The sequence below is a fragment of the Magallana gigas genome, chromosome 6 (assembly GCF_963853765.1).
Source record: "Magallana gigas chromosome 6, xbMagGiga1.1, whole genome shotgun sequence".
NCBI classification, from domain to species: Eukaryota; Metazoa; Mollusca; class Bivalvia; order Ostreida; family Ostreidae; genus Magallana; species Magallana gigas.
Window position 1 is genome coordinate 11,758,147 of NC_088858.1, and position 26,340 is coordinate 11,784,486.

The window sequence follows — 26,340 nt, forward strand, 5'->3', positions numbered from 1 at the left end:
ATAACACACAACCCGTCACTCATCTCTTGGGATTTTTTAATCACGAAAACACCCAACTGCTTAAAAATTCTGATGCAGATTTGAAATGATGGTCCATATGCATTAGATCACTTGGTTTGCCAAGTAGAACATATAGTGTCAATGACGTCAATTAAAGTTTAGAATTTCAAAATTTCATTAGATCATCTTTGACCCAATCAAAGAAAGTTATAATCAGTTAAGACATTTTTCCTCACATTTTTATTTTTACATTTTGTAAACTGACAAAGGAGACACGTTGCATGGTAGCTAGTGTAAGTTCTTGATTCACATACTGGTGTACAGTAAAACTCGGTTATAGTGAAGTCCTAGAAACCAATGGATTTACTTTGTTATATCCGTAAATCGCTATAACTGTATAACGAATTCATTTTAATATGTACAGCAAATTCGCTATGAACAAGATTTCTTCCATCAGACTACATTATTTGCTAATTGAGGCTTAGAATCGAAATACATTCTTTTGAAACCTATAATAATCAGTTTGTGAATTGAAAATGTCATGTGTACGGTAAAAAAATTCATTCAAACTATTATGTCAAATGACAGTAATAACTTTTCATACTAAAAAAATCTGCTAAAAAAGTCTTAAATTTCGTTATTCTCCACCTTTACAGGACTAAAAATCAGTTTGTTATATCCGTAAATTCGTTACATTCGAATTCATTATAACCATAAAATTTTGCAAAGATTTGTTAAGAATTCTGCTGGAGACTTAAAAAAAAAAACTTTGCTATAACCGAGATTTTGCTATATCCATGTTCGTACTAAACGATTTTTACTGTATTTTGTTATACTGCGTTTTCTGTAGCTTTCATACAGTAAGAATAGAATGGAGCTAGTAGATTTATTTGTACAAGTTTATCATTTTGAATGGTCGAAACTGTTGTTTAAAGATGTTGTACTACTATAACCTACCAGTACTAAGTGACTGCTTTCTCTATCCAGTGAAAATAAAACAGTGACGGAAAGATTTTGTTCATGATGATATGCAACTGAAAAAGCATTCATTGCAAACCGAAGGAAGGGCGAGTGCAGTGCTCCAAAAATGCCAACAAAAATTCAATTAGAGCCAAACAGTTTGTCTTCAGGTTACTAAAGTTTATTTTAAAAATATTAATCTCTGCAGTGGGGTGTTTTTGTATGGCAGTGGCTTGTTTGGAGAACCATGTTTTTACACCTCCTCGTTTTCTGCAGTTTATCCCAGCTGTTACTGGCTTACTGTATGTTATTGCCAGAGCTCTATTGCCAGAAAAGGCATCAAACAAGACCCAAGACCACTGAAAGTAACTATGATGAATTGATGAATTAAGATCAGCTTCAAAATTCATTGGATCATTGTTGAACAAAGTTTAATTTTCTTTAATTTTTCACATGTCCTTATATGAGTTTGATGTCTATTTTTATTGCATGCTCAAGTCATCTTCATTACAACAAGTACACAGGAGGTTTCCAATGTTAATTAAAGCCCTAGTTTCTGTCACTCAGAATTTGTTTATTGGAATTTGATGCAGTGTATATAGTAAATGAATGATGTAAAAACAAAAGAGCTCAATCAAAAGCCACTAAACCTGACAATAATCCCAAGTACTTGATGAAGAGAGTTGATGCTTCAAAACCCTTAGCATTTCTGGGTGTACGTAGATATTCATACCAGCAGACGGAGTTCACTTCTTGCAAGAATTGTGCAATTACACTAATTATCCAGCCTCTGAAAATGTCAAATGCTATCATTCAGCAGATCAACGGCAAGATGTTCTTGAAAAAAAAAAATCTGAAACATTTGGCGTTACATGACGATCATGCTGCTTCAAACTTGTTAACCTTTGGTCGTTTATTTTCACAAGGATCTCTACGTCATATTTATTTTCATGCAACTTTTTCTTGGCAATTTGATTGTTTATTTATCTGCCGGGAAAGTGTTGATTTTAAAACACTGAATTAAGCCCTGACATGCACAGAGGGTTCTTCCCAAGACCTTCCTTGAATTGTGATTCAGAAGAGGGGGGGGGGGGCTGGGGGATGGGTGTGTATCTTGAACTGAGCAGATTCTTTTGATGTACCTATTCTTTAAGCCTCTGGGCACATTATTATTTTTATATTCAAACGATAGACTCAAATGATGCATGCCTATCAAATGTTTAAACCTCCCTGATGGAAAAATTAATAAGGTAGGAAACAGTAAGAGCCAAGGAAATGATGCGTCCATAATGCTTAAACAGAGCCCGTGTCTAACACATCAAAGTAAAGTGATCCAGCAAAGATCTCCTGTAATGGTGTCAATCACTGCACCTCAGCTCTACCTTAAGATAAATTTTCAACATCTGTGTTTCCGATTTTCATTTCTACTTAAACTAACAATGTTGTCTGGCTTTTCTGCTTGGGCTATTTGAGGAGTAAACATGACTTCAGAAAAGTAATGAAAATTCTGCTTCACTTCCATTACAAAATTAGCAATGGTCTTAACACAGTCATGCTCTGTAATTTATGAACATTACGGTACTCATTTATACTAGGGGCTGATGTGTTAAGCCAATTATTTATATCAATTAAAAATTACATGAAATTGCCTACAGTATTTGATTGCCTTTTCTACATCATGACACCATTTGTATTTGGAAATCTTAACATCAGGTGTCCTTTGGCATTAGACTAGATTTATACAGTCAAACTTAGTTATCTCAAACACTGATATCTGGAATACCATGAGCTTGAAGCTGCTGTTTCTGTAAATGTATCTCGACTTCTATATCTTGAAATCTCAACATCTCGATTCATCAATATGTTTGAAGGTTTTTTTTGTAGTCTCATTAATCTCAAAATACGGAAGTTTGACTATATAAGGTACTTTGACTAAATTTTTTGATGTGATATATAGAGAAACTCTGGTGCCACATTGAACTGAGGGTAATCTCTCCCACTCACACCTGTACCGATGCCCTAGCTGTTTAAGATTTTACTCCTCCATTAATGAACAGCTGGTTGGAAGGGTTCCATGTCACTTTAGACAAAGGGAACCCTTGATTACATTGCATTGCTAAACAAAATAAACTTCAGCAGGATCTGAATTAGTGGCTCATTTCTTGCTATAAGCACATCTTTTTTCTAATGGAAGGAAAAAACCCTCCTGTTGACTTTCAAAAGGGCACAGGATGGGCCGGTCTGACTTCGTCTTGGGAAGTCTCCAGCAAGTTTGTTGTTCTTAGTCAACCACAAGACCCCTTTTCAGTGTCATAAGCAGGTGATTTTTAAACCTGAAATTCTTGCTATCAGTATTTTCAACAACTAGAAGAAGTCTAATGACAGCAGACTCTTGAAAACCTAAGATGTTTGTTTTCAATTATAGAAGAGATGTATATTTCTAAGAATTTCTGAAAAGACAACCCTAATAAGCCCCTGTTCTTTAGCCTTTGGGAGCATACCAGTTCGACTATGATTTCAGATACCATTGTGACAAGTTTCAATATTCTTTAAGAAACATACTGATGAACAACATTCCATGTGCCATCTTAATTATTTAACATAAATTACAGTAGATTCTTAAAGCCATTAACATCATAATTTAATTTTTCTTGCATTTGATATGAAAACTTGATTGATCAAGTTTTAGTCTTACAAGCTTTCTTTGGGTCTCATCTTCAAGTTTCTTGTTTTTTCATCTGCAATACTGACTGCTCCACTCCAGAATGTCAAAGAACATCTGCATTTTCCCTCCCTCTTTCCTGTGCACAATAGAAACAACATGCCTTTATTCATATACAAGACAACAAAAATGTTTCTTTGAATGTTTATACTACAACATAGACACTCTAAAATACTTTAACACATGCAAAGAATGCCAAACAATTGCTGTAAAATCTTGTAACCGGGAATAAATATCTCAGCACAAGCCGGAACCCTTTCTGTATGGTAGAAAGAACCTTCACTGGCCATCAATCAACACTCAAAGAGTTTATTGTATCAAAGACTTTTTTGAAAAAAAAGATGACAACAATGAAGAGGAAATTATAATTCATGAAGAAAGAATTTAGCATATCAATAGAGGAAGTTCTTGTAAGATGCTGTAAGAAGTGAAAACCAAAAACAAAGCATTAGAGAGATTTTTTCTTTGAAATCAAAAGGAATTTTTTTTAAAAAATGGTTATTTTCTTGTTTTCCTTCTTTGAAAATAAGATTTCCACTTTTGAAAAAGGAAAGGAGCTGTAAGCTGACAGCTACAAAGAATTAAATAACTGTTCAATGGAGTTTTATTGCAGACACTGTCGTGGTTCAGCTCATTATGCCGGCTGATGGGGATTCAGAAAGGCAGACTCCAGTCACAGAGCATGTAAACTGTTTACAGAGGGGCCACCTATAGAGGGTTACAATAACAAAGACTGATGCAATACAGGCCCCTAATTGCCATTTAATAATGTCAAAATTCAATAGGGCACAGACTGTAATCAAAAACCTGCAGTTTGTCAGCCATAGGTAGGTATAAAGAAGTGCAAATGTTTCTGCAACATCGGAGTGTAAAAATTCCCAGATCGCTGGGATTTGCGAGGGAAAATGATAAAATGAGAAAAGCAGACGCAACAGACAATATGATGAAAAATCATAGGTGATAGGGGGACACACTGGTGAAGGAAATTTCTCTGAACCCACAATCCCAATCAGAGAACACACAGATGTCAATTCTGGCACCTGATCCCAGCTTTTTGAATTATTTTGATAATGTTGGGGAGAAATGAATTGACTTCTTGCTTTGAATCAGCAGAAAGATATTTTGTCTTGTTCAAGTTCAATTGTTTCTGAGCAGCAGCAGTATTTTGGAGGTATACAAGACGCACAATGTCAAAATAATGAGATAATCTACAAATATTTGTGTGAAAATGTGTCTTGTATAATATTTTTAGAATCGCTGGGTGATTGAACCCACACAGGTAGCTAGTTTTGTCGACACCCAACTAAATTCACACTAAACTTTTTTACATGTACCAGGGTGCACATTTGCTTTTGACAGGTTAATAAGTTGTGCAGTGCATGCGTTTAGACATTCAATGACTGGTAAATGCATTTGCAGAATTGTTCGCAGAATATAAAGACATTTCTGTAATTAATAACTCAAAACTATGAAAAGCCGAAAAAATTGAAATGGCATTTTGTAAGACAGCTTAGATTATGCAGATGTCAACAAAACAGCAAACAGAGATACTAAACGAGATTTGGTCTTGTTAAGTCTGACTGATGAGAGACTCAGGCCAGAATGACATTGTTGTAAGTTATGGCAGCAAGAGTAATAGATTGCAAATCAGGTGAGGTCTGTAAGAACTTGAAAAATGAAGTGTGTTCTGTAAAAATGGTGAACGTTTGTTGGTGTGAAAAATGATATTCTACCAAAAAACTGTAGTTTTTTTTAAAGTAGATTATTGTGAGGAATTACGGTGTTACAGGGGTTCATCTGTTTGATGATTGACTGCGGGATGGGGGAGAAGTCGTTTCTTATTGATATATATTTTGTAGAAAAATGTTGTGTCATGATATAGACTAGCTGCATTGTAAATCTCTGAAGAGTTTTTTTTTTGACATTAATAAATTAGCTTACAACATTTTTAACTATTTCAGATTGTTTAACAAGAACAGAATTAAGATATTGGACAAGGGCTCCAAAGTTCGCATCACAAATGTTACTGCGGAGGACAACGGCATCTATTCATGTCGTGCGGAGAATACTGCTGGCGCCCGCTACAGTTCCGAGAACTTCCTGTTGAACGTCAAAGGTAAACTAAGGGGCTGGAATTCATAGGGAGTGCAGTAGAAATATCCTGCTATCTGATTCATTATTGATAATTTTGTAATTTGTAGCCGAGTCAGATTTCTATGACACCGAAGACCCTTCATAACCAATCTTTTTCTGATATTTTTGTCACTTTGTAAATACTTTGGGCTACTTAGCACATACATCAAGATTTAATTTTACCTGGGTTCGTCCAATTCAAAAATTGTTTAAGTCATTCTCTCATTCTTGTCAACTTTGACGAAAGCTCACTTTCCAGGTAAAAAACACTTATTAACAAAAGAATCGGATTAGCTGACATTGGATGCGATAGCCTATCTAAGTCTTGTGTGATCGTGTCACCTGATTTAGGAAGCAAAGTGGTCTCAAGATGAAAGGCCTGATAATAGTTCCATTAGAAACATAATACAATGAAGATTCATCACTTAGTGATGTTTATCTAATCTGTTTAGTTGCTTTTTTGACACGTTTAATAAACCGATGCTAAGTCAGCAATGAATCAGCAACCATATGCATTGTAGCCATATAACCAAGTCTTCAACAATTTTTTATACAAATATATTTTTTAAAATCCTCAGTTGTTTTAACTAATGATTTCCTTTTTTTTTCAATGATTAACTTTTTAGCTGAGGGTTTCAAATAGTTATAAGGTGTACAATTGAGAGAGGTTGTGTAAACTCTTTTCTTATGATGAATGTGAATGTATGTTCTTGTTTCTGTGAGAGAATCAACGAGATGTTAAAGTGCAGCCTGATTTTAAATTGTGGTGTCAAGAATTATCAGAAAACTTACATTTCATCACCTGATTGTTTATTTTGAAAAGTTAAGAATCAGAATGAAAAAGACATAAAAAATTTATTCAGATAAAATTTCACAAAATTTTTTAGAGATTACTTTCTCGGCAGACGCAGCTTTCAGGGCTTATTGGCTCTCTATCTGTATTTATGGCGGATCCATTACTCCAAGTTGTTAAAGACACTGTATCCTCACAAGGACACCAGATACATATTATGATGAAACCAAACAAAAATGTGACAGTGGCATGCTATAAGGAGTGGAAGCCAATAATCCAGGTGTTAGGATTACCGAGGCTGTTCCTGTATACATATAATTACATGTAAACCTACCCCCAATGTCCTTAAAGCTTGATGCATGATCACAAATAATGGTAAACGATGTCACTTAGTCTTGTTTGTCAGATTTGACCTTCCAGGCTTGTATTTCAGCCCCTGGTACCCCTCATCTGATTGAGAGCCAGTTCACACGATCCCTGACGGTCCTGAGGAATGACCCTGCTCGTCTGGATTGTCCATTTACAGAAGCAGTTCGAGTTGACTGGTTCTCACTCCATGAAAAGATATCCAACAGTAGCAGGTATGGAACTCAAGATAGATATCCCATTGAACCAAACACAGATATCCCAAATCACCAAAGATAGATATCTCATAGCACCAAAGATAGATATCTCATAGCACCAAAGATAGATATCCTAAAGAATCAGATACTGTAGATATCTCATAGCACCAAATATACATGTAGATATCCCAAATTGCCAAAGACAGATATCTCAAAGCACCAAAAATAGATATCCCAAAGAATCAAAGATAAATATCTTATAGCACCAAAGATAGATATCTCATAGCACCAAAGATAGATATCCCAAAGAATCAGATACTGTAGATATCTCATAGCACCAAATATACATGTAGATATCCCAAATTGGAAAAGATAGATATCTCAAAGCACCAAAAATAGATATCCCAAAGAATCAAAGATAAATATCTTATAGCACCAAAGATACATATAGATATCCTAAATTGCCAAAGATAGATATCTCATCGCACCAAAGTAGATATTGCAAAGCATCAAAGATAGATAACTGATTTATTGGTGGTTACATAGTCAATTCAAGCATATATATTTTGTCCTTGTGCAATGAAATATAAGATGAAATAACAGCAAAGATTGCCAACAAAGATATCTCAGAGTGCCTGGTACAAGCATTTACCATGCCATTAAAAAACTGATACTACTTTTATAATAACTACGTATGTCATTTGACATTTGTCACTGTCTTCCTGGCTTGGTGTATCTTTCTGTTACACTTATCCACGCCCATCGCTGTTACTCAATAAGACTATAAAATGCCAATTTGAAAAAAACCCATTGTAATTCAAAAAATGAAGCAATTGGAAGGGGCAAGGCTTGTGTTCTAATGTGATGATAATCTAGATATACATGTATGTACTAACTGCATATCGAATATGCTTGGGTTTTATATGCTCTAATACTGGTAACTAATAATTTTCTTAAGTTAGCAGGAGGTACAATATAGGTTAATTATTCCCTCAGCCACAGCTTTTATGGTCCAATATCCTGCTGATAGGAGATTCTACCATATTTCTAAAGTTTGTGGAAGAGAGAACAAAAAATGAATTATTATGACTTTCTTTAGTCGATTTCAGAAGTCTGACAAATTAAGGAAATGTTAAAGTGTGGCAATTAGTCAATCTTACATGCAGCCAATAACAGGCCTCGTACACACCCCTGGTGGTCCGGCTTATTTTACTGTGAAGACGAAAAAATAAGTCATAAAAATCCGATTTTCTGTCTGCTTTTATGAAAGTCAAACTCAAAGCAGCTGAACCTACACCATTACCATTGAGCTGTGGCATGCCTCGTTTACCCATTACAATAATGTCAACAGATTTTTTAGGAAAATAAAAATGGTTGTGTTTTGTGAAATAAACTGGTAAAAAAAAATTAGATACTGTAGATTCCTTATTATATGCGAGTACTTAATTCCGTGTTTCAATGAAATGTAAAATTGTGAACACCGAATTTTTATCATAATTCCAAACACTTTACATTTGTCTGAAAAATAAAAGCAAGATTTCATAACCAATGAGATGTGCTTTTTGTGATTTTACGCAGATATTAATTCTTCGCATTTAATTAGGAATTTACAGAATTAGGAAAATTTTGTTATATTATACAAGAGTATATTTTTTCAGGTACCAAGTCTTTGAGAATGGCTCATTGTATTTCCCAAGGGTACGGTCCTCAGACGAGGGGATCTACAGGTGCGAGGGGCTAGGAGCTAACCGGAGAATCCCCTCCCAAACCTTCACCTCAGAGATCTTTATTGCGAGTAAGTAAAAGGACCATTCCTCACACAGTTCATGATCAGTAATTCTCTTAAAACAGCATGACACCATTTTAACCATAGGATGTTATATTTAGTATGGACATTCTTCATATTAGAGTCATGCAGTTATTTTTTAATCTCCGTCTTCAAGGTAAGAAAATAACTGAAGGATGTACACCCAAATCATCCACATTCCACTCCCAGATCATTTTCCGCTGTGGAAATGAATTTGAAAACATATCATTTCCTACAGCCGTCTGAGAGAAAGTGATAGAAGAAAGGAAATACCAAAATGAGGGTTTGATAGGCTGTAGAGGTCTAAAGAAAAATAAATATTTTTGTCCTGTCTTTTGAGCACTTGTTTTCTATTCTAAACAAGTTGCTTTCTGAGCAATTTAATTGGATGTTGCACCTCTAATGCACATGTCATTTGTTTATACTATGCCTATGATCTCCTCAGCTGAATTGCACTGTTTACAATAATGCAACTTTAGATCAGAACATTAGGGACTCTTTGAGAAGGAAAGTCTGGTTTTGCAAAAAGGAAGTATTTTAAGGAGCACGTGACATGGGTCTAAAAACTTCACAATGAATGCCACAACGAAAGAAAACAAAACAACACCAGGCATATGCCACAAATTTTTGGAACTTGTATCCTGGAAACCTTGATTAAATCAAACGCAGACTTAATAGCAGTTGTTCAGAAGGACCCGGTGAAAAAAATTAAACAAAACTCACTGTTAAATTAACACAGTCAAATTTTCTAACATATACTGTATAAACCCTCAATAGCTCCTGAAAGATGGAGATGCCTTGAATCCATCACCAGTAGGAATCTCACTGAGTTTATAAATGCACATCATTAGGCTAATGTTGCATTTCACAAATGAAGTGGCTCAGCCTTCATGTTACACTCATCTTTAAGAACATACTGCACAAAGTTTTGAAAGGGAGAACCCCCAGATAGTTAAAAAAGTGAGCTTCAATATGCTCCAAATGATTTACTAGTCTAATGCAGCATTACGCAGTGATTAATTGTTCCAGAGAAGAGGAGGGGGGAAGAAATAAAACTAGAGAAATTTTCTAGCTAAGTAAAGTTGATAGAATTTCATGCGCTAAGTTTATACAGACGTAAAATATGTCTCGTTAGCAAGAAGACGGATGATGGTGGGTTTTAGGTATAGAGTGATAGTGAGTTTACTGGATCTGGTGCAGCGGTTCTTGGGATGTCAGGGCACAGAACCTGTCCTTCTGACATCTGTAACATCTTTTATCAGGCTGGAGTGCTCTAATTTCTCTAACAGAGGAAGCTATTCTCGTTTTTTTCTCATCCATCTTAATGATACAGATTCTTTGGTTGAATAAAAGAAATGGATTTATTTTGGTGAAAAATGAAACGTAAGGAACTGTAATTTTTTTTGTTCAGGTATATGTGTCGGAGTGCACTTCTACCTAAGTAATAGATGGCTTAAAACATGGGGGAGATAGATAAAGTAAAATGGTATTAAAATTGAAAAAAAAGAAAGGTGATTACTCTATTGTCTTTTTATAAAATAATCTAAGATTTACATACCCACCCCCTCCCTATAAAAATAATGAGATATATGCATTTAATTGATTTTAGTAAAATTTGAAACATTAATGTTTTCAAAAACTGTATTTGCACATCAAATTTCAGAAATAGCTCATTATGTATTGTTAAACAATGTTGGGAAATTTTTACTCACTGAAAAAAGTGTGTATCATTCTTTTAAAATCTTGATTGATAAATGATTATTGTTATTGAGATATTAGATTTGTAATAAATAGTTTGGGATTGTAGAAATGCCGGCCATAGTGGTACAGAGACTTAGCAATAAACCTGTATCCAAGCACTTTTCAAGTACATTAGTATTTAAAGTCTTTTGAATTCCATGTCCGTTAGAACCAACTGAATATTTTATCAAATATCTCCTTTCTAAGTGGAAGATTTAAATGAAGAATTATGAAGGATTTGAGGGGAAATCGCTTCCTCTCCGTGATGTTATGTGGTTAGCCGTCTTTGAAGTGCGGTTAGATCTTGATAAACCATTTTTATGATCGTTATGAATGAGCGAGATGAATGCCTGATAAAAAAAGGTGAAACTCTTTAGCTACTGATAGTAGAAACAATTAATTCTTGTAAACTAAAATGCAGTCTTTATATAAAGGCTTCTCTATGATGAATATCCTGCTCTGGCACCCAAGAGAGACTGGCAATATTTCTGATATCACCTTTACATGCAAGGCGATGATTAAAATGCCATTTAGGATAAGTTGAATTAGAGTTATTAGCCGCATCTTGTTTGTGTGTTATTTTCTCCTTCACAAACATGCACGCCAATCATTTCTCAGCTATACGAAATAGTAATTGAATCAAGAACAAAAAATCATATGTTCTGGTATAAATGTAGGTAAGTATAATTAAAATGAATTCAAGTGTTAAGTTAAACCAGGTAGTTTCCTTTCCATCATAAAATTTCATTCAGGTAAAAGAAAAGAAGAGAAGGGTTCAAATGTGACTGTTTTCATAGTTTTTCTGGCAAATGTCATTTACAGGGTTGAGTTTTCAATTCTTTTTTTCTTTTTTTTTTGTAAGACAGCTGAGAATGCCTCAAACATTTGGAGGCAGATGCTGCAAGTGCTGGAAGGTCACAATCATTATCTGTAAAATTTATTTGTCAAATACAGATTTAGAAATAGTATGTTAGAGTTCTTGCTCTGAATGTTCCTACTGAAGTAGATCCCGCTGATAAATGGAAAAGACTTGAGGATTCTTTCTTGTGCGTCATGTATGTAATACCGAAAACGTTTCCATTTGCTTTGTAATATATTTCATTATATTTGATATTGGCACACTATAATAACGTAAAACAAGCTTAATTGAATTTTAAGCCCCCCTTTTCAGTACTGCAAATGCATGTACAATGAGAGATCTATAATTGATTTCATTTGAAGAAAATTGAAAGTGATTGCCATCCTTTGATCATTTTCTGGAACAAAAGGGGTTGAATTGACAAATGGCCATTCAAACACTTTAGATGTATTTCATCAAGGGGTGATGGATGGGGGCTAAGCCTGAGTTAGATCACTGAGACGATAATGCAGATTACCTAGCTTATACCCCACACCTTTCCCCGCCAGATAAAACAGTGATAACTTGGATGGCCTGAGATTGGTCTCCCATAATGCACTGTCATATTTCTGGTGTAACCAGATAGGCTTTATGTTTTAAGGAGGATTAAAACAGTGAATGTATATGGCTTCCGTACAAAAAATTCTGACAAATTAAAAGTACATTCTAAGTACAAAAACAGTTCCAGGGAGCAAATCAAGGGGATGGTTTTGAATTATCTTTGACGTTTTCTATTAATTTGATCCAATGGTTCCTTAAGAAATGGGTTCCATAATGAATTTATTTGTCTTGGTGTCTTATTCCAAGGAAAACTCAATTTCCCGTGTCTGAGTTTTAATCACTAATTGATTCGAAGTAAGTAACTGGTATTATATTGAATAACAGAATTAAGGGTTCAGGTCATTGGTTTCTTTTACAAAAGACAAGGCTTTCAACCTCCTCTGTCTGAAAATCAGGAAGGGGGGGTGTTGGAGGGGGATGTTTGACCATGTCTAACCTGAGTCACAAGGCTCGCACATTGACAGGTCTGACCATTGGGCCCATTGTCATATCCCTGTTGATTGAAGAGATACTACAAGCAGACACCAAAGCATGGAAACAAATTATCTGTGTGAAAACAGGCATGTTTACCAAATCAATGGACTATTGGATTAACCATAATGAATAAAGAGGCAAAATTAACACTTTCTCGCTGTCAATAGAAGAAAATAGATTTGTTAAATTAGCCCATTTTAATTTAATGAAAAATCAATACCCTTTTTTCATGCAAATGATGTGCTTTGGTCAGAATGACAATTTCTCCTTGGTCAATACAATTCCCTATCCGGCCTATGTGTTGCTGTGGGATATCTAGAGGTTTGGCAGGCAGAGATTTCAGACATCTCTCCCGAGAGACAAAGTGAGTCGATTTATTGAGCTGTCCATCACCTGGCAGATTAGAGGATTCCGTGTCTGACCTTACCCCTCATCCCCTCATCACTGACCACATCTGCAGCAGCCAAAGTGTTGGCCATGATAGCCCCCTGTCCATTACATACACCCTGCTGATTTAGTGGCAGACCTTTAACCCCCTGACAAATTGACAAATCATTGGACAGTGGAAGATTGGGGAGAGTCATCTCCCATTTGATCATCTTTATTTTTTTGAGCAATTTTAACAGCCTGAAATCTGATTTGTGCTCTAGGGGGGCATGTTTTAGATCAATCGTCAGAACATCAGAAGGTGTCCCAGTTGTTGGTGCAAACTAATTACTAGTCATTGGTTGACAGCCCTAAACATGGTTGACAAATGATCACACCATTGATGACCTCCTTGCCACATAATATCTCTGCGATATGACCAAGTCTCACTAATTCACCAATCAGTAAAATCGTCTAAAAGCGCCAGATTACAGGAAATCTTGTCTCCATGACCTAGCAAGGGTTCACTTAATTGAAAACCTTTAACATGCATGATTCACCATTTTTTCCAGGTCTGGAAGAGTTCAAGATGGAGTCATTTGAGCCTCGTTTAATTTCCAACTTTCCAATTGTCATCCCCATGCACACTCGATTTGTTGTCAAAGTATTTCCTCCTGATGGTCGACCAAAACCCACACTGGAGTAAGTAATAACTATGAAGATGTCAATCAATTTCTTAATTCAAAACTTCAGTTTTAAAAATAAACCTATTTTAAATGAAGTAATAATATCATTTGTGATGTTTTCTTATATTGGTCTTGAAACAAATGCACTGATGAATCTGCAGATAATAAGTAAAACAATTCATAATGCATTCCTTCAAGAAAATTGGAAAAGATGATGGCTTGGAATATGACTCAAAATTCAGAAGATGGTGACTTGAATCAACATTCAGTACATTCAATACGTTGATTAAACATGTGTGACACTGTCATTGTTTAGACATACAGATTGCATAACTCACAGACTATTGAGTTATCCATTAGCAAATGCTTGAAAACATCTGATAATCAATTTTAATTAAAATCTTCCCAGCAGTGACTCCGCTACTCTATGTTTTCCCTGACAACTTTAGAGATTTTTGTTTATAAGGAGGAAATTTAATTTAATCTTGAGTGCTGTTCATTTAGAAGCTGATTTTGATTAACTCGATTTTGAAATTTAAGAATAAGCCATTTACAGATAAATTGATAATGTGAGCTTCTTTAGTCAGTATTCTATCCATAAATTGACTACGCTCTGAAATTTGCACTCAAAGGTTTAGATTGGTGGCAAATGTTGCTGAACATTACCTTAACTTTGATAAAATACATCCTCCCTCTAAAAAAATTAAAATCTTTATTCTTGTCATAACAGATCACCCAAAGTGTTTGTTTTTAAAGATCACAAAAAGTAGAGGAAAATTTACAACTTACAATTTTCTTAAATTTGATCCGTAAGTTGACTATTGATATAGGACTGCAAAAAGAGAATAAAAAAAGTTTTGCATGATGTACGAATTGGAGAGAATTTATTTTCATAAACATTTCAGATCATATACTTGACTGAAAGTTTATTTTCATTGAGGATGTCAGTTTCAGAAAGGGGGGGGGGGTATGAAAGTATCAGAACCAGCAGTTTGAATTCTAAGGCCAATTCATCATTCGAAACAGATTGAAATCTATTGGCAGACTCCTATTCGCTGAAAAGACAAAACAAAAGATGAATTTGTCAGATTATTCTGATAGGGGAAAAAATTTAGATCAAGGGCATATCATAATGATTGGGTGGCACATGCAGATTATTAGAGTAGTGAGATTATACTACAAGGCTATGTGTATTATGCACTTGAACATTCCAAAAATGTGGTCCATAAAATCATCCTCTTCTCCTTAATTTCACATAAAACACAAGTAGTGGGGGTGTTCAAATGCGTTTATTGGTCTGTGAACACCCTCATAACTGCCAGGAGGAAACACAGTGCTACGGATACAGCAGATTGTCATTACTGGCTGCCTGGTCACTCCTCAGATTTTTGGAATTGTTGCAAACAAACACTTGCATGTTTGGTTATTTCTCATTATCCTTCATACCCTTGCCAACCAATTTGTCTGGACCTGTGTGGAAGTCATGCAGATGATGTAGATTACATTTAATAGGTACATAAGGCTTATTAAAGATCAGGAGAAAATATCATCTTTTGATGTCATTCTAATTAGAAAAAAGAATTTCTATGAATATTGATGGAAAAATCATCATTTCTGAGCGCTTGTTGGTAGACAACCACACACTGAACTTATTAATTTGCATTAAGGATGAATTATTATGGCCAATTGAATGGAGAACACAACTCAGATGAGATTTTCATACCGTCTGCTCCCCATTAAATGATTAACTTGAGTGCATTCATATTTTTTCACAATCAAAATATTTTGGTCGAAATATCTTGCATGGAAGTTTATGCTTAATTTGCCAATCTACCTGTGCAGTCTTGGTGCATTACTGTTTGTATTAAATTCCTGTATGGGATTTAGCGATCTGTCTTCAGTTCAAAGAGGGAGAGATTGGCTTTCTGTTTATTTCGTTATACGTTGATATGTTTGAACAAACTTGTGCACTGTCTCATTGTGTATCTTTACTATCTCTTTCATTTGTATCCAATGCAAAGTATTTCCGACAAATGAAAAAAGAGAAAAAAGATCTACACTCGGTAATGTCAAGATATTTTGACATGATACCTTTATCGTGCACTTCAAAAAAGCCTCCCCCTTCTGATCCAAGATTTGGATGGAGGTCTGTCATCACCATGGCTTCTGTATTTAACTTATCTCATTAAATACTGTTTTATCCCCTTTCCTGTACAACAGCCTTGATGGAAAACATAGCCCCTCGTGTCTTGTAACTGCCTGGAAGCCCCCTCTGGTTTCCTGTGTTACATTTATACTCTGTACTGCTTTTCTAAGCCATAGTATTGGGAGAGAGTTTTTTCCACTCAGGTGAACTTTTTCAGGTGGTTTAGAGAAAATTCCTGGTAAGTGAAGGTAAAACAATGCCAACAAGATGGAAGTGAAGTCAAGTGGCAGATCATCAGCAATAGATTACTCCAATATGCCAGATATCCAGATCAATTTTCATGTCTTCCTTAAAATTAGTGTTGCCACTTGTTAGATCAGATTAAATCAATGGAGCCCAATTTACTCCATTAGTTTCTGCAGTGTTTGGGATTTGTTTCAAGACCACATCCAGGGAAAACATCCTGGTAGTTCTCAATGAAAAACAAATTGAATTAAATTTAATCTGTGCGAGTTTAATCTAAGCATCATGCAGTTTTCTGCAAACGTGAATGACGTGATTATATATATATATGTCTGAGTTGTCTCCCTTTGTAGATGGCGGGATCGAAGTGGTCTAGTTATTGGGCCAAGTGGTAACATACATGTAAACGAAACTGACCTGATTTTTGAAAGACCACAAGAAATGGACTCTGGCAATTACACGGCCATCATCCGCAACATTGCCGGAGAAAAACTACAGAAAGTTTGGATCATAGTCTCAGGTAGTTATACACATATGACATAGGGTACGAACCTAGAACATTGATTCATTTTCTTCTATGAACATATTCATGCTGTTTCTTATTTAGAAGTGTACTTTGATAAAGTTTATATAAACTAAGCAGATTAGCAAGATTTAAACATGACAGATGGGTGATACTGGTTATTCAAGAGTTCATTTGGTAGTGCTGTATTTCAAAAAATCAGTGTTCCAGTGAAAGAAAATACAAATTTCAGATTAACATTAGGGTGTTTCGAACCTGTGCTGCTGTGTAGATTAGTTTTATAAAGCATCTGGTGAACAGGGAATAAACCCTTCCAAACTGCAAGCCAATGGATTTTTTTCCTCTTAAATCGGTAAAATATACACCTGTCATTTAGGTGATGTAATTGATGATGAATTGAACTTTTTGTGGGAATTGTGAGACAAAAAACTGAACATACCAATAAAAATTATGGTAATCAGGTTAATCTTTTAGCAGATTTTATACAAAATAAGGGTGAAGTTAGCTTGAGGTACATGTTCCTGCAAAAAAAACAGAAGCAATTTAGGCATTCATTAAAACCAGGTTTGCAAAGTCAACATAAAGGTACCAACATCAGATGGGTTTTTTTAATTAAATTACATTTGTATCATATTTACCATAGGTGACCAAAGTATAAGTGTTAAAATGTTAAACAGTTTTGAATGTAACAAATGTGAAAATCTAACACCCTGTTATCAATTCAGATCATCTTTGATTAGTGTATAGGAGACAGAACGATCACATTTCAACAGTTCAGAAGTAATAAATTCAGTTGGTTAATATTTCTCAAAGATATGCAATATGTTTTATGTCCTCTTGGCCAAACTTCAAAGCCTTTGCCAACAGAACACCGCATACTGATCCCCTCTTTCTTTCCATGAAATATATGTTAATTGATAGCCCAGTTCACACATTAATGACATTCGTTGGCAAGCATCTTCATGTTTTTGTGTATTTTTACATCCAAGTTTAGATTCTAAGAAAGGAAACATTAATCCTTGTGTGAAGTTATTTTTAACGACCTGTCTGGTGAAATTTGGATAGATCCTTAGTACATTTGCACTTTTTTTACATTCTTTCATTTTTTCCCCTCAGTACCTCCAACTATTCGGAGACCTCCATTAAACATGGCCGTCCAAGAAGACAGTCCAGCCATATTGAGCTGTCAAGTGTCGGGAACTCCATACCCTGTCACCACGGTTATCTGGGAGAAAGACGGCCAGCTAATCAGAATGGTCAGTACATGTACCCAAATCTCAGATGAAACTTTATTTAGGACTGCTGTGAAACAATATTTCAAATTATCCATTTTTCATCTTGTCTTTTGGAAAAAAACCAAGGTATATGGTCTACCTGTATTTATGATACCTAGTACATTAACATGAATGGGTTCATAAGTATTATTTTATATAAATAATACATTTTCTTGGATATTAAATTTAAATAATGCAGTGTTATTTAGTCTTGAAAGGATTCATCAATAAAAAGAAGATAAGAAGATCAAAATCCAATAAAGTAGATTTTTTACTTTATTCAGAAAATTTCATTTAGTGATGATAACCGGGATTATAGAAACCATAATCCCCTGTATACAGGAAGTGGTCTTTGATATTAGTGTTATCCTTTCCCTTGAAGGATTTCCTTTTCTCCCACCAGTCAAACCGATGACCATTTGGTGGTTTTATAAGTAGCATTTCAAAGATGAGATAATAAGCTTGTGGAGAATTTAGAAACAGATTACAAGCCACAATTTTTTGCATATTTTATTAAGAGAGATTAAAGGCCCCCTGATGAACAAGTGTTTAAAAGGGACGGGCTTTAAAGGATCAGAAAAAAAAATGAAAAGATTTTGTTCCTTCAGGGCTCTATGAGGCACATCATTGACTTAGAGCATGGTACTCTAACAATACAGCAGACGGAGATGGCTGATGCAGGGACGTACAAGTGTGTGGCCAACACCACAGGACAGAGCTTGGTGGAGTCTCAGGGTGCCTACCTCCACGTCAAAAGTAGGTCGATCGACAGGTGATGGAGGGGGGATTACTTAGGGGCTTTAAATGACCATACACTGTTCATTGAACAATGAAGAGCACTATGAAGACCTTTGCACCTAGATACCCATGAGCTTATTAAGGGAGTGCTTTGGTGTATTTTGAATAATTTCATGCTAGCCTCAATTATTTTCTCATGATATGAAAAAACTTGTATTCAAGATAGTTCTGACCACTTCTTTTTGATACAAATTAAATTCATTACTGTTGTATTTTATATGATATAGCTAAGCTCCAGCTATGCTGAAGTTAACCCAAGATACCGTTAAATGATTTTTTAATTTTTGCCCATTTCAGAAAAATTAAAGTTTTCACCTCCTCCTGAAAATTCACACATTGAGCTATACCATGATGCATCAGTGACCTGTAAGGCGGAGGGGGACGGACCAGTCCGCATCAGCTGGATGAAATCCTCCCCAGTCAATACAGCCTCCCACTTCACCACTATGGGGGGTACCATGAACTTCTTTAAAGTGCAGAGGTCTGATGAGGGAATGTACACATGCACTGCTTCCAATGACAAACAAGGCTCCATCAATACCACTGTCTACATAGACGTTGTTGGTAAGTAGCTGAGCTCATTGCATGGCCTAGCTGTAACAATATACCATGCAATTATCAGGTTTTGTGGATTTAGTGGCTACCCACTACCCATGATTTTACATTACCACAAATATTTGTGTACCATTTATAGTATATATCAGCTTGAATAATGATTTCAATTTTTATCAATGAGCCTGTAAAATTAGATAAAAATTCCAAAAAAAAATGTTTCACCTATAAAAAGATTATTACACAACATAGCATTAAGTTTTAATCTTTACCATATTAATAAAAAAAAAAAAAAGACTTATCAGGCGATTAATGATTGGGTTTTTTTTTGGTTTTTTTTTTGCAGAGAGGCCTAGATTTCAAGTGTTGCCCAAAAACATGACAATCTATGAGGGCCACCCTGCCATGTTGCATTGTGTTGCTATTGGAGACCCCAGGCCTGATATTCATTGGGACAAGAATTACTTCCAAGACATTGACAGCAGCAGGATCAAGGTCAGTGTCTGTTTTTGTGTACCAGAATATAGGATCTTATATCTTAGGTTAATGATTACCAGTACTTAAAAAGTAATTTGCAATGTCTAGATTTATTATGATCAAAACTATAAAGGTCTATAACCTTTAGCTGCTTCACAAAACAAAGTAAAGTAATGGGTATTTGTCTGTGTTTGTGCGTGAACGTAAACAAAATAATTGATATCTGTCACATTTTGTGCATCTTGGAAAACAATGAATACGGAATATTAATTTGTATTGACAAAAAATAATTTTTACACTAATCATTAAATATTATATTTTGTGTCTGTGATGACCGCTGGTTTATTTTTATGACCGTTTGCAAATCTAAACATTTCGTTCATTCTTGCTACACAGCTGTTCCCCAACGGCACCCTCTTCATCGCAAAAGTCTACATGGAAGATCAGGGAAGATATGGCTGCGTAGCCTCCAATGTCGCCGGCAAAGTTCGCATCGAGGCCTTTCTGACTGTGACAAGTAAGACTCCTTGCTTAATGCTTTGATAGGGATCTGTAACAATGCTGGAATGTTTACTGTACTTGAATTTTCCTGGCAGTTTAAAGTACATATTGTGATACATGTTGCATAATGCCACGAGAATTGTCTGGCAGATATTTGGATTAGATTATAGAATCATTATTTCTCATTCTCAGGCAAAGTCTTTCAAATTATATGGTTGGTAGTGCATATTAATACATGTAATAATGTTTTCTACAGAATGAAATCAGTTTGTTAATTTCCTGGCATACAGAATCCAAGTATACTTTTAAGTTGTATATTTGGAAAAATATTTTGGTATTAATTTTTTTAATATATTTTTTTTGTCTTTTGTAATCTTGGAGAAATATTTCTCAGGCATTCCTTATAACATACATCTGAGCTGTATGAATTTTGCATGAATCAGCATTAGTGGAATTTTTTTGTTTAACTTAATTATTGGTGGCCTAGATTATTATATTACAAAATATGGTATATGTTTTGCTCAGAAAACAGACAATCTATATGGTATATGTTTTGCTCAGAAAACAGACAATCTTATTTTCCATCTTTTTTCAGCATCCATTGACTTCACCATGGGAAAATCCACAGACGATGGCTCTGATATGATGAAGACAATTATCATTGCTGTGTGCAGTGCGGGGGCATATTTAGCTTTGGTTATTGCATTGACAGCATACTGCAGCTACAGACTCCTGATGCAAAGGAAAAACAGAAAAGCAACAAGTATGTGTCTGAAAAAAAAACTAGTCACTGATCATACTGTATTTCATTTCCTTTTATGCATGATAAATCGTTTTTTTTTAATAATAGACATCAATGTACCTACATTGTATGCAAGAATGAATTATAATATTAATCAACAAATCAAGATTACTTATAAAATCAAGATATCTAAGCCATAAAAACTGTGATTGCAAACTTTAAAGACACATCCTTTGATAGTTGAGTCCATATAATACTAGAGTACCATATGTCTTTCAGCCAAGTCAGAAAACGGGCATCTTGCAGCAGAACAACATGAGTTACTGGTGAAGGAGCGCGACAGCGAGTCTCGGAACCAGTGCCGGAGTGACAGCGACAACCGATCGCATGCCTCCGGCCTCAGTTCTCACCCCTCACAGTCCTCCTCCTCCTACTCCCGGTCGAGGCGAGGGAGCCTGGACCGACTGGTCTATCCACGACAGAACCTCTCCTCCATCGGCATGTTAGGTAGAGCTGAAATTTGTCATGTCATTTTTCTATAACTCAAGATATCCAACATCTCTCTTATCGCTTTTAGTAAAGGCATGAAAACTTTCCTTCATTTTATTTTTTGGAGCAAAAAACACTCCTTCCATGTTTTTTATTTTATTTATAAACATATATCATCTTAATCCTTTTAAAGGTTGTTCAAATCATTGTTTAATTATTGCATACAAATTTATATGAGGTGTTGACTTAACCAGTACATTTTCCTCACATGCCTTTAATTTATTTGTAGGTAATGGAGTATTTGGGGACATATTTCTGGCTAAGGCCCGTGATATCCGAGACGTGGAGCCGGAGACCTTGGTGGTAGTCAAGTCTCTACTCATGAAGGACGAGCACCTGTTCTTTGAGTTCAAACAGGAAATGGAGATGTACTCCAAGCTGGACCACCCCTTCATCGTCAAACTGTTGGGTGTCTGTAGGGACCTGGAGCCCCATTTTATGATAATGGAATACTGTGACTGGGTAAGGGAAATATTGTCCACAGAATTGATAATGGATTCTATGGTAGTTACTATAGTACTAATATTCAAACCACTTTGACATTTTAAAAGATGTTACTTAGGAATTCCCTTACAGTTGGTATTTAAAGAAATTTTTGAAAACTTCTTTCAGGGAGACTTAAAACAGTTCTTGCTGGCTACAAGGGGTCACATAAATGGACGGCCATTTCCGTCTCGAATTCCACCTTTGACGCTGGCTCAGAAGCTGACGATGTACAACCAGATCGCCCTAGGCATGGAGCATTTATCCAATCACAGATTCATTCACAAAGACTTGGCAGCCAGAAACATTTTACTGACCTCCAGGATGGAACTTAAAATCTCCTCCCTTTCAATGTGTAGAGACGTGTATGCTGGGGAGTACTTTTTTCATAATCAGAGTTTTCTCCCTTTAAGATGGACAGCACCAGAAGTGTTGCAAAAGAACGACTATTCCACAAAAAGTGATGTGTGGGCGTATGGTGTGTTCATGTGGGAGGTGTTCAGTCTCGGGGAACTGCCTTACCCCACGCTGACGGATGAAGAGGTTTTTAGAAAACTTAAATGCTGTGATATTCAACTACCATTGACAGAGCAAATTCCAATTGAGCTGAGAGATGTTATAAGGAAGTGCTTGTCTGAGAACCCGAGAGATCGGCCACAGTTTACTGAATTATGTTTACTTTTGAGCGAATTGATGACAAAGTGTCAGACAGTCAACCTACCCGTGTCAATCTCGCCACATCCAGTATAGAGATTTGAGAGGACTAGCAGTCTAATCGTTCTGTGCTTACTAGAATATTACTTTGTGATGTGCCTTGGAGTGAGAGTATTGTATGTGCGTGTTTTTCAATGAGGACCAAGTCTTGTGTAGTAGATATTGTTCAAATGGCTTTTTGTGATAATCCCTGCCCTCATCTGATTCAGCTCAATGATATAGAAATCCATTTTCTGTAGTACTGAATCATTAGTGCTTTATCCTCAGAATTTGTAGAATGGCATGAATTTTTGTTATAACTGGATGAGAGTAGTCCATTAACTGCGAAGCATGTAAGGATAAAATATTTTGTAAAGCTAAATTGAGTTTATATGTATGATTGTGGAGTGTGTGTGTTATCTGAAGGTTTGTGATATATGACTTGTTGGCGCAATGCTGGTCCATAGGGTAACGTCGTTCATTCAGCAGTATTGTTGTAAATGTTGCTCCTATATCTGTATGTTTGTCTAATTGTTTCTTACTCACTGAAGTCATTCAGTCTAAATAATATGGTCCTCGTGATCCTCAAGAGAGGAGAACGGAACATTACAGTATATACCTTTGAACAAGAATAGTGTATTGACCACTTGTTTTGCTGTATGTATGAAATAAGAGTTAAAGGAATAGTGCTTGTTAGTGTTGTCTGTTTATTTTTCATGTGTTTAGAGAATCATTAATGTATTGTGTTTTGCAGTTTTTATCTCAGATACAGCTATGATGTCATGCTTTGTGTACCAAACCAAGACAAACATGTTAACTTGCTATATACTTATATAGTCCATTTGTTGCTTTATTGACCAAAAAGAGGCAATGTGTTGTTGTAAACAATCTTGTAAAAGTTTGACAATTGTAATTGTTATCAGTGAAACTCCTTGTGTTAAAACTTTCATAAAATCCTTGAATGTTCAACTGTTTTACAGTATTACCCAAAAGTGTGTACATGTTTATGGATCATGTTAAAGCTGCCCAAGATTTAATTTCTGTTTTAATATTATGATCTGTAATTTATTGTGTCAGATCTATGCAAATAGTAATAAATTACTATGTAATTTTTTAACTTTGTTATCAATTTGTGACAGTCTTTGTGTTTCTGAAATTGCAAGTATTAACATCAGTGATCACTCTACAATACCACTGGAAAAAATAAGCCATTTACATCATTCTACAGTACAGTCTGAAATGCAGGATGTAGTTGTATAAGGGCATTGTTTATCATATAATTCATGAGCATATGAACGGGTAATGCAGGTGTTGTATACAGTGCAGCCTGTCTGATTCGGTACTCTGGTATTTCTTTGCACTTTGAATAAGAATTCAGGTATTCAGAGTCTGAATTTCAGACCATGTGCAGCTAACTATGGCTAGATAAATGCAATGCTAAAAATAAACTAATGCTGGTAGAGGGCTCTTTTAGGCATGGGCATGATGCTAAGAATGACCTTTATAGCCAACATTTTGCTAAGTATTAGTAAATAGAAAGGTTTTAGGTGTTTCTCTGCAACGAATTCAGAAAAAAAATTAAAGGTGGATAAAATCGATGGAAGATGAATGTAAATTCAACCAAACTTGAGCATTTGTCAGTCCATCTGTCTGTTGGTCTATACATCTAAAACTACAAGGCAAAATTCAACCAAACGTTGCACAATGCGTTTGTATATGGAAAGGAAAGCATGGTAATTGACAATTGAAATAAAGGACCAAGTCCATTTCAAAAAGGAAATAATCATGAAACTATGAAAATGGAATAGGTGTCTTAAATCATCTTCCAAAGAACCATCGCACAAGAAATTCCAATACTCTATATTTACATCTACGGAGTATGATTCCCTTTATTTCTTACGGAAACTTATTGTTCGTTCATAGCTTTATATTTACATCTACCAAGCATAATTTCCTCTATTTCTTACGGAAACTTGTAGTTAATTCATAGCTCTATAGAAACAGCCAGACTGAAATCTACACTCCCTATTTATCGATTGGTCGAAATCTAGAGCGGCTGAAAGTGACAGGACTGAAATTGGCACGCTCTGTTTATCGATTGGTCTGAACCTACAACGACTTTAGTAACATCCCGGACGGCACGAAATAATCATGACGATGCCAGACTCAAAGTCTCACAGGAGACGGTTTGGCCAGGGACGTATATACTAGTTTGTTTTGCCTCGGACTAGAATGTCGCGACGTCATTGGATGAAACGCGTCACGTGGCTGCCTTACAAATTTCTTTAAAAGGCAAGCGTCAAAATTTATAGCGCAACATGGCGGACATAACGTTATTTGAACTGATTTTCTACACAAACGTTTGTTTACAAACTTTAGGTCCTCGACAAAACAAAACACTTATTAGGTTTGTTACTGACTGTTTAAAGAAATTTGTGGGCTCCGCCTCGCCTTCTATGGACTTTACCGACCCCACAAATTTCTTTAAACAGTCAGTAACAAACCTAATAAGTAATAATATACGTCCCTGGTTTGGCTGTTTCTTTTAGCTAACGGACTTTTGTACATTAACAGTAATTTAGTGAATTTTACTAACTTTTCATAATCAGTTTATTAATTAGTTAAAGAAAGATGTTAATATAAACAATAAAATACTTTTTTTGATGATTCATGCGGGTTATGAAGGTAGCGATCATTGCAGGAAAAATTTACATAACCCGCTAACGCGGGTTATGTATTTTTTCTGCAATGTCACTACCTTCATATCCCGAATGAATCACCAAAGAAACCATTTTATTGTTTAAATATAAATGGTCACACTGAAATATACACTCCCCGTTTATCGATTGGTCGATACCTACATCGACTGAAACTGACAGGAAGCTGTCAGGACTGAAATTGACATGCCCTGTTTATCGATTGGTCGATACCTACATCAACTGAAACTGACAGGACTGAAATCTACACGCCCCGTTTATCGACTGGTTGCAACCTACAGGGAGTGCACGAAATAACCATGATGATATCAGACTCAAACTCCCATCAGAGACGATTTGGCTGTTTCTGTTAGTTAATGCACTGAGGTACATTTACAGTAATTTAGTGAATTTTACATGCTTGTTAAAATCAATTGAACAATACATAACCCGCTTACGCGGATTATGTATTTTTACTGCAATGTCGCCATCTTCATATCTCGCATGAATCACATATCCCGTATGAATCACCAAAGAAGGCATTTTATTGTTTAAATTAACAACACAGCTACTGTGTATTATGAATGTAGATTCGAAATTCTTCAAACTTTGACCATGGATCAATACTGGGCATTACTGAGCATTACTGGGGCCACTGGATGGGTTCAAACCTTCAGTTTGTGATTTTACTATACAAGCACGCTGATATTGTGTAGCTATAAATTGTTTAGATAAGTTCTAACGGAAAAGAAACCGATTTCAATCAACAGAAACGTGGAGAGATGACCCATTCTACATTAAAATTATCATTTTGTATCACAACAATTGAACGTTTAGAAAAAAAAACAAGTCCGTAAATTCGTGGCCAGTCAAATATATTGAACGCTGAATATAGTTAGAAATTGTGCTTTTGCAAATTTAATTGTCAGTATCATAATATATTTGAATTTATTTACAAGT

At 35.5% G+C, this 26,340-nt stretch overlaps 1 protein-coding gene across 2 annotated transcripts in view; it reads left to right on the forward strand.

Annotated features, from left to right (window-relative positions):
• LOC105317811 (inactive tyrosine-protein kinase 7) overlaps positions 1 to 23,801 on the forward strand; it is a 46,515-nt gene extending 22,714 nt beyond the window's left edge. For both annotated transcript variants that reach the window (XM_011414541.4, XM_066086668.1), the window contains exons 4-17: positions 5,644 to 5,798; positions 7,042 to 7,189; positions 8,830 to 8,966; positions 13,590 to 13,719; positions 16,446 to 16,612; positions 17,732 to 17,871; positions 18,498 to 18,645; positions 18,985 to 19,251; positions 19,586 to 19,734; positions 20,113 to 20,233; positions 20,813 to 20,980; positions 21,239 to 21,466; positions 21,738 to 21,970; positions 22,121 to 23,801. In XM_011414541.4, coding sequence (XP_011412843.3) covers positions 5,644 to 5,798; positions 7,042 to 7,189; positions 8,830 to 8,966; positions 13,590 to 13,719; positions 16,446 to 16,612; positions 17,732 to 17,871; positions 18,498 to 18,645; positions 18,985 to 19,251; positions 19,586 to 19,734; positions 20,113 to 20,233; positions 20,813 to 20,980; positions 21,239 to 21,466; positions 21,738 to 21,970; positions 22,121 to 22,741 — 2,812 coding nt within the window. In that variant the 3' untranslated portion in view covers positions 22,742 to 23,801. The remainder of the gene's footprint in view (positions 1 to 5,643; positions 5,799 to 7,041; positions 7,190 to 8,829; positions 8,967 to 13,589; positions 13,720 to 16,445; positions 16,613 to 17,731; positions 17,872 to 18,497; positions 18,646 to 18,984; positions 19,252 to 19,585; positions 19,735 to 20,112; positions 20,234 to 20,812; positions 20,981 to 21,238; positions 21,467 to 21,737; positions 21,971 to 22,120) is intronic.
• The last annotated feature ends 2,539 nt before the right edge of the window (positions 23,802 to 26,340 follow it).